We start from the raw sequence: 12,338 nt of genomic DNA, 5'->3' as shown, positions 1-12,338 counted from the left end.
CTCTCATACTTTGGACATGTTGTCAGGAGGGAGCAGTCGCTGGAGAAGGATATCATGTTTGGTAAGGTGGAGGGTCAGAGAAAAAGAGGAAGACCCCAAGCGAGATGGATTAGCCAAGTGGCAGCATCACTGTGCTCAAGGGTGGCAACAATAGTGAGGTTGGCCCAGGATCGGGCAGTGTTTTGTCCTTCTGTGCATAAGGTCGCTATGGGTCAGTACTGACTCAATGGCACCTAACAACAACAACAACATGGGGAAAGGGGGAAACTATCTTTAAATGAAAATGCTCCCAGTAAGGACTAGTAGATGACCTTGGGAGGAGATGGTAAACCCTGTAATATCCAGTAAAAGGGGAACTGGAGGAAGGGCTTTTTGGAGACAGGGGAATAAAACTGTTCTAAAGCCCACCATGCAGCACATCTGCCCATGTCTACGGGATTGGCCACCTGATTTTGCAAAAATCAAATAAAGAAAACCTTACTCTCACTAAAATGAGTATAGATTGGATTACTTGAGCATTTGTCGGTATCAACATTTTTCACACTTGATAAGGTCAGCCAGAGATAAAGAGGAAGAGCCTCAATGAGATGGACTGACACAGTTGCTTTAGCACTAGACTCAAACACGGGAGTGATTGTGAAGATGGTGCAGGATTGGGCAGTGCTGTGTTCTGTACACAGATTAAGTATGAGTTGGAACCAACTCAACAACACCTAACACCAACAGCAACAATGACGTCATTGTAATTCAGTGTATTATACATTTGATTGCATGACCTGAAAAGGTTCTTAGATTTTACGTTCCTTGAAGATACGGGCTCAATGTTCGTGAAAAATGAAAGCTCACTAACTGAGAAATATGCAATTGGCTCATGGTGTACACCGAGACCACCTCATTCCAGGGACAGAGCCCACCTGTATGCAGTCTGTATCCTACCAACACAGGAAAGAATCACACAGAGATAGCCTGCACCTATCTGATTTTAAGTGACGCTGTTTGTAAACTCTCAAAATTAAAATAAGTTATTTGGAGATACAGCTGTGAGTACACCTTTCTTTATATATTTGACTTCATTTTAAAAAAAAGTGAATTATTTTTAAACTATATTTGAAGTTACCATTTATGGATATTCTTAGAGAAAGATTTCAGGCTCCCAATAGAATATCTTCCCAGTCACTGCTTTAACCTTTTTTGTGATTCCACCCCTAAAGTGTGATGATTTGTCACATATCTTCACAATGCATCACCAGTACTGTTGACATACTTTAAGATTCAGCATGATGACAGTTTTGATGACAGTGATCACTACACTTGGGTAACTGGTGATTTGGACCAGTGGCTGTTCCAAGTAGTTGACACGGATTAGCTCAGTACATCTGGTAGCTCACTTAAAGACTCTTTTTCTGACTGTTGTCCAGTTGGTTCCAAGTCAGTGACCTAATCCGGATTAGCAGAACTACTCCCTAGGGTTTCTGAGACTATAAATCTTTACAGGTGTAGCAACCTTACCTCTCGCCTGTGGAGCAGCTGGTGAGTTTAAACCACCGACCCTTTAGTTACCAGCCTGGTACTTAGCCCACTGTACCACCAGGGCCCCTTCACTTAAGGACTAGGAGGTGCGGATAAAAAGTAACTTCTGAGTATCCATAGGCCCTTTGTTGTCATTTGCTGTCAGTTTAATTCTGGCTCATTGCAACCCCATGTGTGTAGAGTCAAACTGCCCCATGGGGTTTTCCAGAAAGAAAATGCCAAACCTGTCTTTTGAAGTACCTCTTGGTGGGCTGAAACCACTAACCTTTCGGCACATATTCAAGTGCTTAACCCTTTGCACTACCTAAGGTCTCCTTTAGGTACTAGAGAACAGGTATTATTAACTTCTTTTATATTTATTTTGATGGTGGTGGTGGTATGCCATAGAGTCAGTTCTGACTCATAGCGATCCTGTATAGGGTTTCCGAGGCCGTAAATCTTTATGGAAGCAGGAAGCCTCATCTTTCTCCCAAAATGCTGACCTTGGGGTTATCATCCCAACTCGTAACCACTACAGTACCAGAGCTCCTATGTTTATTTTTAAAAGGTTAATTTTGTTGTTATCAACTCTGTTCTTCTAGGCATTGAATTCTTTCCAATTCATGCATTGACTCTTGTTTTGAGATCATTTCCTTCATAGATGATGCATTGCATTTGAGTCTCTATAGGGGGGTGGACATGCAACCAAAAGCAGGTCCAATGTAAGGTCGATTATACTTTGAGGAGCTGTTGGGTAATAAGTATACTGTTAAATAGACTCATTATTCCTCAGCTAAGCTCCTGGCTGATTGTAGGGCTCCATGACCATGTGGGTTTGACTGTAGACTTAAGTTATACTTGATTAATTTCTTCCCCTAAAAAAATTAGAGAGTGACCAAACCAAATCCACTGCCATCGAATCAATTCCAGGTGATAGTGAGCCTATAGGACAGAGTCAAACTGCCCCAGAGGATTTCCTCTATGGCTGCACCTCTTTCTGGGGTGGCACTATAGGATCAGCACTGGACAGCAAGGTCAAGTTGAACCACAAGTTGGCAGTTCAAACCCACCAGCCGCTCCTCAGCAACCCTATACATGCTTCAGTCAAGCACTTACCCACTGTACTGCCAGGGCTCCTCAGAGAATGGACAAGTAATCCATAATCAAAACTGAGTTTGCAATAAACAAAATGCTCTATGTCGAAAAAGGAGCTCTGGTAGCATAGTGGTTACGAATTGGTCTGTGAACCTCAAGATCAGCAGTTCGAAACTGCCAGCTATTCCGCAGAAGAAAGATGAGGCTTTCTGCTCCCGTAAAGATTTACATACAGCCTTGGAAACTTTGTTCAGGGTCGCTATGAGTCGGAACCGACTCCACGGCACATAACAACAACAATGTCAAAAAACGAAAATGCCAGGATATATCAAAAGTTTTTTCATTGTTAATTTGTTCATTTAATTAGCAGATCTCATAATAGACTCAGAGTCCATTGGAGCAGAGAAACAGAGTTGCTATTAGGTTGTGTTTTGCTATTTGCTTTCTCGTCTGGAGATACTTCTGTTTCCTGGTGGTCGTTGTTGGTTTAGATTTATGAATAGTCTCTGGATGGCTGGCCGTTGGCACTGAGCCACAGGACTGCCCTGTCCTTGAGGAATGAGTTGGTTCCACCTGCACCTTTGCTGAGAGAAGTTACTGAACAATCAGGGAATAACACTATCACCAAAACCACACCTCTGCTGCTAACTGCTGATTGAGGACATTTGTACCACCGCTGACACTTATATCTGTCTGACAAATTAAATTTCCACAAGTTACAGATGAATGACATCTTAGGGCTTCATTTCAGCCTTCACAGTTCTATAGTCTTCATTTACATAGCCAGCCCCAAACACAAAAATGTGTTTCTTAGCCTCAAAACATCACTAAAGTGATAGTTTGGAAACAGAGGGAAAACATTTAATCAACACTTAGTTCTATTTATTTTTTCAAACGTTTTCCCCTTTATATTAATAGCTTACTATTTTGCAAAAGCGGCCTTAAAACTAAAATAGATTTTTATGCTAAACCTTCAATCAATTCACAATAAAAAATTTCCCCCCAAAATAGATTTTTAAACATTGACCAACTTGTGCATCTGTCCCAAGTAAAGAAAAACCAGTGTGTATACCCTCTTGGATCTTTGCTTTAGTCAAAATTCTTATAATTTCAAGGAACAGTAACTTATTTATGCAGGTGCCAGGGAGTTTGGCAGATGGTCTATGTGCAAGGCCAGTGTGACTCTTGGGCATTATGCTGTGGGTGGATCTGGGCCCAGCAACACAGCAGGAGTCAGTTTTGGGATTATCATCTGTGTGCACCTGCTACATGGCTCCTGGCTTCCAAGGGCTGTTTTATGGATTCAGTGCCATTCCTCACAGCTCCTGCCAGGCCGCAAGGTCTCAGGTTGCTGCCAGCCTGTCCTGGGTCCCTCTGCCCATGTTTGTTGCTGTTGGCCATGGCCAGAATGAAGACAGGCTGCTATGGAAACATGACTGGTGCCCCTTTGGGTGTGGGTGTGGCTGGAGTAGTTTTCCTCAGAACAAGATGTGGGCAGCAACATGCCCTTGGTGTCTGGATACTTCATGGCATTCCCTCTCCTCTCTGTCCCCAGAAAGATTTCTATCAGGAAGTTAGCCAGAACGTCAGCAGCGCTCAGATTCTTGTTCAAGTCCACAATGCCACATGCGCAGTGAGGATTGCAGCCATCACCACAGGGGGAGTGGGACCTTATAGTGACCCCGTGGACATATTCATCCCTGCACAAGGTGAGTGTTGGGGTCCTGGTCAGCTGACACAAACTGGCAACAAATAGATGCGTGTGTAAGAATGAAAAATAAAGCCAAAGGGATTTTTGCTGTGATCAAGATAATTGATAGGGTAACACTTCACAAGCTACTGTGGTACCAGAGTTCTACTATTAATGATGAAAACATGTTAGAAAGAGTAATCCTTTCAGAACACCAGATTTGCCAGTACTTACTGAATTTTGTTTAAAATATATACAAGCGCCTACATTTTATATGACAATAGGATTAGTCCTTTTGTGAGAAATAAATTCTCAAGATGGTCCATCTTTAGGAATAAAGGGTCTAGGAGATTGCTAGACCAGACATAGATTGTTGATTCACAGAGCAACAGGGGCCTATGTCCCTGGAGTATGTAAACAGGATGAATTGGGGGAGGAGAAAGAAACCCACTCTACTAGGAACTTGAAATAAGAATACAACCATCAAGGAAATAGGGGACAGGGAAGACCATGTAAGAATGCTACCATCAAGGGACAGTAGGAAAGATTGTTAACCCCATAGTACTCAGTCAGTGAGGAACTGGGGGAGGGACTTTCTGGAGAGAGGAGGATGACATTCTTTGCAAGTCAGCCACTCAGCATCTCTCTGCCTGTGTCCTCAAGGTTTTATGCCCCATTTTGCAAAATCGAATGAAGAAAGCCTCAGTCTCACTAAACTGAGTACAGATTGGATTTCTTTAGCGTTGTATATAAGCACTCGTGATAACCCATCAGTGACCTCATAACTAACTGTGACCAATGCAGTATCTTGGGTATAATCATTGCCAGTTACAGAGGACAAAATGGGTTTTTCACACTTGACCTCTGTAAATAACATGAAGTGTTTCCCACAGAAACTATCCTCAGCCTGTGCAGACGTAACTCACTGAGATAAATGCTTAGTCAGTGTGCTGGCTTTGGCCTGTTGAAGTGTCCTTAGGCCAGGTGCCATTGTGGTGCCTCGAAGGGCCCACCTCTTGTGCTCACTTCCAGCAGACCATAGAAGCTTCATTTTAAACACCTATCATCAAATCCAAGGAGCTCTGGTAGCGTAGTGGTTACGAATTGGGCTGCGAACCTTAAGGTCAGCAGTTCGAAACTACCAGCCGCTCCGCGGAAGAAAGATGAGGCTTTCTACAACCGTAAAGATTTACACCCTTGGAAACCCTGTACAGGGTCGCTATGGGTCGGAACCGACTCGACGGCACTTCACAACCAACAACAACAATCATCAAATCCATTTGCAGACATCTTATCACTGTGACTTACACATTTACAACTTCTTGCCAAACATGGCCTTTGTATCCAGCAGGAGACAGAACTTGGGAGCAGACAATTGAGTTCTCCTCTATCTGTTCCCAGGGACCTTCCCACACTTAAGAGCAACACCTTATTAGTGTTGAGTTAGAGCCCGCAGACTCTGTACCAGAAGAACATCAGGGATGGGGAGCAAGGAGTCTGCTTTTCCCTGTTACATGCCAATGTTGTGTATTTTGAACTCCGAAGGGATGCTTTGAATTGTTTCTCTTGGTATTTTACTAGCTTGGGTAGATTTTGCCCCTTCATCCACCCCGGCACCTGGCAAAACAGATCCTGTGCTCATCATCCTTGGCTGCATTTGTGGATTCTTTTTGATGGGATTGATTATCTATGTCTCTCTGGCCATCAAAAAAAGAGCCCAGGAAACAAGGTTTGGGTAAGTTTACCTGTTAAAAATGTTTTGTCTGGTCATTCTGATGAGTTTATTGAGTCATGTAGACCCCTCACATTCTACCCAGCTGGTGGTCCTGTCTTCCTGTCTTACATAAACCCTGGAGTCAAGCAGCTTCTTTAATTAGGCAAATGTGTACAAAGGTAGCCAATGGAGAATGTCAAAACAAAACAAAACAAAACCTCCTTTACAAAGAAGAGATTTTTATTAGAAGCCTTAAAATTATACTTAATAAAAAAGGTAGATAAAATACTTGATGTAAATTCACAAAGCATTAGCAAGCCTGCCATGGTTTTGTTTTACTTTTTCCTATATTTTGCACATTTTCTGTAATGATCAGTTATTTTTCTAATCAAGAAAAACCCAATTCAAATAAAAAAGAACTTTCTACCCTTCTTTTCTGTATTTCTTCTATGTTGAAACACTAGTTTTATCAGCAAAAATAAGAAGCCATGTTATAATGTTGTTGTAAGTGCTGTTGAGTCAATTCCAACCCATAGCAGCTCTGTATAGGGTTTCCAAGGAACAACTGGAGAACTTGCAGTTCAGACAACTTTGCAGTCTGATGCATTAGCCCACAGCACCACACCAGGACCCCTTTGAAAATAAAGCTGTGGGTGATTTGTTACAGCAGCCATGGGCCCCAGAGAGTCACAGCAGCTCTTGGCCCGTCATCGAAGAAACCACGGCTACTCTGAGGGGGGAAGCAGAGTTTCAGATTTCATTAAACCGGCTGGGTCAGAGGAGCTAATTTCTCCAGTGTCAAATATAGGGCAGTGCAGACTTATATGGCGTTAGAATTGGGGAGGGGTTAGGTTGTGGACCTGTTTGAAGACAGGAGGGAAACCAAAGGATTGGTTCCTGATTAACATTCTAGTTTGACTCCTGGGCGGAGAGGACAGTGAACGTTTTTACCTTTTCCTGTTCAATTTAATGTTTTAGAACTCAGTGTTTGATTCCACCAGTTTAAACCCACCAGCCACTCCTCAGGAGGAAGATGAGGCTGTCTACTCCAGTAAAGATTTGTGGTCGAGTCGATTCCGACCATAGCAACCCTGTATAGGGTTTCCAAGCAGCAGCTGGTGAGCTTGAACCACCGACCTTGCAGTTCAAATGGCTTTGCAGTCTGGCGCATTAACCCACAGCTCCACACAAAATCCTAGCAAGCAGTTCTCTATTCTACAGGGTCGCTATGAGTTGGAATCAACTCAAAGGCACTGCGTTTGGGTTGGAATGCTACAATAGTTTACTACCTATCAGTTCAAAACCGTGACCATAATGTACTTTGGACTCATGGCATGGCACTATAGGATCAGCATTTGACTGTGAACCACAGAGTCGGTAGTTCAAACCCACCAGCTACTCCTCAGAAACCATATACAGACAGAGTCACTTTGAGTCAAAACCGACTCGATGGCACTTAACAACAACGAGCAGTGTTCTTTAATTCATCAGTTATTTTCTGCACTTGGCAATGCCTAGTGTTGTTCTGGTATTGTTGGGCGCACCTAAACCAGATCTAAGGAATGAAACACATTTCTTCTAATGGGAAATTCTTCTATTGTAGAAGGCACTCTTGAAAGTCACTGCCTTAGTCTTTGTAGCTTCCTTGTGAACTCAACACCTACCTCTGTTGCCCTGTTTTTGTGGTGTGAGATGTCTTTGTTTTCATTCTCCCAGGAATGCATTCACAGAGGAGGATTCTGAATTAGTGGTAAATTATATAGCTAAGAAGTCCTTCTCCCGGCGAGCCATTGAACTCACTTGTAAGTTTTTCATTTCCTTTTTGTCAAAAGGTCAAACTATTTGAGAGCAAGTAAACAAACTGAACAACAGATTTCTAACAGAAGCCAAAGCATGAATATTTTTAATGTACAAATGTCTCCAGCAAACAGCAAGTCGATAGGCAGACTGTCGTGAACACCCCTGCTAGCTGGTTTACTGGGAATCTGTAACTGTACTCACATTACCCCGAGACAGGAGGGGAATAGAAACCCTTTTGGGCTGACAGAAGATGTAGGTCAAGGGTAAGGACTTAGAGGAAGCAGCAAAGCAACTGACAGTTCTCAGCCTCCTCTCCTCTTGCTTTCCTGGCAACAAACTCAGAGGACAATTTGGTGAGAAATTAATTTGTAGCAATTATGGTTTGAGCATTTCTGAATCGGAGAGTGGGATATCCTAGTTTGAAGAGTGGGACTAAACAGATAAGTGTGTTCTTGAATGATTTCTGAAACAATACAGGAAGTATGTGCAACTATTAGCAAATGCATGCTTTTGAATGTTTATCTTCCCCGCTAAAAAAAAGTATAAGAGTTTTGGAATTTAGGTTACCATGAAATAAAAGTTTACTGGATGTGGAATGTTATTCATTTCCTTGCTCTACTAATTATCTGGAAGTTTTGACATTTAGATGTGTCTGTTCTTACATTTAAAAACATTCTTCACTTAGAATTATGTCTTTGTTTTTATTTATTTATTTATTTGAGATAAGAAAGAACTATTGGGTAAATTTTTTTCTTTAAGACATAATATGTCCTTTCTAATTATCCCGAGGCCCCTGTGTGACAGAAATGATTCTGATTATCCACAGTTTTGTTTTGTTTCTCTTTTTATCTTTCAAAGAAAACAGCCCAAATGGAATCATTTGCCAATTATTAGTTTCTCTTTCTCTCCAAGGAATTCCTCAATTGACAATACTTGTTATCAGTACTTACAGCAACACCTTATTATAAGAAATCTGATCCTCCAATTCCCCAACATGAATTAACACTTTCTACATCACTGTAATGAAGTTTATATACCAGGTGACTTAAAAAATTTCTTGGAAAAATTGAATGAAAAAGATAATGGATATATTTTTTTAAACATTTTATTGTGATTTTAATGAAGATTGACTGACAAGATCACACATTTTACATTCAACAAATCATGTCATTCATAGTGAGCACACCTCACTAGTGTTGTTATCCTCCCTTTACACCTACCTACTGTTTGGCTTCCATCAGTAAGCGTTCCTTTCCAGACATGAAGGGTGGTCAAAGGCCAGAGTGTCAGGTTTCTCCAGTCTCTTTCTGTGTAGTAAGCCCGGTCTGCTGCTTTTTAATAATTTTGTGTTTTGTTCCATGTATTCTGCCACTCTGCACTCTGTCCAGGACTTTCTAATGTGACCCCTTTCAGAGCAGTTGGTAGTGGAAATTGGGCACCATTTAGTTCCTCTGGTCTCAGAGTCCTGGAGACTGTTCACTTGTTCCATTAGTCCATTAAACTAATTGATACCAAGCATCTTCAGTTCTCATCACTCTTCTTTCTTCTGCACATGGAGAGACCAATAGCTGCACCTTAGTTGGCCACTCATGAGCTTTTCAGATCCCAGACACTACTTACCAAGGTGGGATACAGAACAATGTCTTTGTGGACTATGTTATGCCAGTTGACCATAGTGTTCCCTGACACTATGGTGTTAATCCTCCAGGCCCAGCAACTCAATGACTTAAGGTGTTTGATAAGATCTAAGTTGTCATCATTATGTTTGCTGTGTACTCCACCACATTCATATTTGGCTTTGCAGGACAGGCAAATACCCATGTATAAATATTCTTATAAATTTGTGGGTATATATAAGAGTGGTTCCCACTCTACCTCCCATACCCATTCAGTGTGTGTCTCTGTCCATGTAACCTACCCACAGACACTGTTGTTCCAAGGTTGTGTATGTATCACTATTAACCTCTATCCCCTTTAGTCCTTACATACCTCCCTGTGTCTTCACCTGTCTTCATCATTCTTCTGTCAACTTCCCTCTTCTTGTGTGATAATGGAATTTTCCCATGAACATGTTGAAAACCTCATACATGTGTAGGGGACCCTGGGTGGTACAAAGGGTTCAGCACGATTCAACTACTAGTCAAAAGGTTGTCAGTTCAAACCTACCCACGGGCACCTCAGAAGACAGGTTTTGTAATCTGCTTTTGAAAGATTATAGCCTTGAAAACTCTGTGGATCTGTTCAACTTTGCAACACAATACATTGCCACAGCAACACTATACTAATATTTAGAAGAGTAGCTAGCTCTAAGTGTGTCTCCTTCCCTGGAATGGGAGGACAGCAGGACGTGTCCTCATGGTTCATTTGTGCACTGTAGTTAGGGACATGATAGTGCGTAATCCACAAAACATACCTATTGGCTTCTGTTCCTTAGTACTTTCAGTCCAGAGGAAAGCTCCCCTCTCTGAAGTTGATTCTGGTGCTGGGGCCACACACCAAAAAGAGAACTGTGGCTCTGATCTGAATCAGGCTTCAGAATTAATTGACTCAGCTTAATCCTAGAATTAAGTGTGATATATTATTGATATCTCGGTGGAGAAATAGTGGGTGTGAAATGAAAAGCCAAGTTTTCAGTATTTTACAGGAGTTTATAATTTTAAGTATATTCCAATGAAAGAAAGCACAGTGACAAATCTTAACTGTACTCTGTTACTCCTTCTCCAGTGCATAGCTTGGGTGTCAGCGAGGAACTGCAGAATAAGCTAGAAGATGTTGTGATTGACAGAAATCTTTTAATTCTTGGGAAAATTCTTGGTGAAGGTAAGCAATGTAGAGGAAGTCTTTAAAAATGTGTGTTTATTGTTTAAATCAAACAGTGCTTTCATGACCTGAGTTGCAACACAAACAGTTGCTTTATAATTTAAAGCTGGATAAAGTCAGTAGTGATTTTTGAAACTTAAGAGTTGGCGTATGAAAAGAGCCTCACACATATAGTTGTTTTTGTTAAGTGCCATTGAATTGGTTCTGACTCATAGTGACCCTGTATAGGGTTTCCAAGGAGCAGCTGGCAGGTTTGAACTGTAGACCTGTAGTTCACAGTCCAGTGCTGATCGATATGAACTCCTTTTCTTCCTTGAAAAACGTGCAACTCATTGGTCTATTTCGTCCTTTGTATGCTAAACATATTCCTCTAATTCTTTGATCTTAGCTGGATGATCATGGTATTAAGAGTATATGCTTTAAGAACTTCCATAATGTTTTCCATATTGTCCTATAAACTTGGTGAGTTAGTTATCTTGCTTAATGAAGTGATGAGCTAAGTTGAAGCTGAGTCAGCTAAGTTCATGACAAGTAGGAGGCCAGTGCATGCCATTTTGTCCTAAAGTATAGTGTAGGCGGTCTCCTGGCTATGCATTGGTCATGTTCTGACCTCATGAAAGCAACAGCGCCAGCATGATGGTGTTTCCGTTGTCGGGGGAGGTTTTGCACAAGGTCAATTATAGGTGTTGTATAACTTCACAGGCGAATTTGGGTCTGTCATGGAAGGAAATCTTAATCAGCAAGATGGAACCACTCAGAAAGTAGCAGTGAAGACAATGAAACGTGAGTTGACACTGATTAAACCCATTCTTCTGGGTGTGGGTGACTGCTTCAGTTTCAGGTGTTTCATAAGTTCAGAGATTGTGACATTCTCATGTCAGAAGACTCAGGAGCAGCTGGGTCAGAGAGAGAAAATTATTATCATAAACTCTTCCTTTTGCCTTTACATTCAAGGCAATACTGTTGTTTACTTTTAGTATCTCTGCCCATCTATCTATTTTGGGTGAGTCAAAAATTATCCGCACTCTGGTTATATTAAAATGCCTGTTCATATGCACAGCTGATAACAACGTTGAGCATGCACGTGAAATGATTCTTTCGAAGAGACAAGTGACAGTGAATTATATAGCAAATCATTTGCAAATCAGCCATGGCTCTGCCTATGAAATAATCCGCTACAAACTTGTGTTTCAAAAAGTTTGTGTGAACTGTAAAGGTAGAAGTTTTGTAACAAAAATGGGGGAGTAGTTAATCTTACAGTCCAGGAACAGAGGACCCTAGGACCATCAAGGGAGAAGAGCACGAGTGGAATGTGGGACCCTATCCAGAGAAGCAGTGATACCAGAGAGAGATGGAGGCAGAGATGAGGACATGGAGAGAGGGAGCAGCTGAGGACTCTAGACTCATGAAAAGGGAAAGGTTGTGTGCTGGCCTTGCAAAATGTGCCCTTTGGTTGGTTGTTTAAATGATTATATATTCCTGAGTGTTTTTGTGTACATCCCAAAGCAAAAAGAAACAAAACAAGAAAAACAGAGGAAATGGAAGCAAATACTGTTGAATGATGATGCATGGAGGGGACTGTAATCATTGCAATGAAACCATGAGTGTAAAGCTGATGTTCTCCCATGTAAACTATCACTCAATTCACAATAAAAACTTAATAAATAAATAACATTTTTTTTAAGTTAGTGTGAGATGGTACTGAAACAA

At 41.4% G+C, this 12,338-nt stretch overlaps 1 protein-coding gene across 1 annotated transcript in view; it reads left to right on the top strand.

Moving 5' to 3' along the window:
- The window catches only part of MERTK (c-mer proto-oncogene tyrosine kinase), a 120,760-nt gene that overhangs the window by 81,976 nt on the left and 26,446 nt on the right, over positions 1-12,338 (top strand). Inside the window, exons 8-12 of the mRNA XM_006876450.1 lie at positions 4,160-4,313; positions 5,876-6,029; positions 7,725-7,810; positions 10,533-10,628; positions 11,331-11,411. Of these exons, the coding sequence (XP_006876512.1) occupies positions 4,160-4,313; positions 5,876-6,029; positions 7,725-7,810; positions 10,533-10,628; positions 11,331-11,411 (571 nt within the window). The remainder of the gene's footprint in view (positions 1-4,159; positions 4,314-5,875; positions 6,030-7,724; positions 7,811-10,532; positions 10,629-11,330; positions 11,412-12,338) is intronic.

The sequence above is a fragment of the Chrysochloris asiatica genome, unplaced genomic scaffold, assembly GCF_000296735.1.
Source record: "Chrysochloris asiatica unplaced genomic scaffold, ChrAsi1.0 scaffold00380, whole genome shotgun sequence".
Lineage (NCBI taxonomy): Eukaryota > Metazoa > Chordata > Mammalia > Afrosoricida > Chrysochloridae > Chrysochloris > Chrysochloris asiatica.
This window is presented reverse-complemented; position numbering and strand designations above follow the sequence as displayed.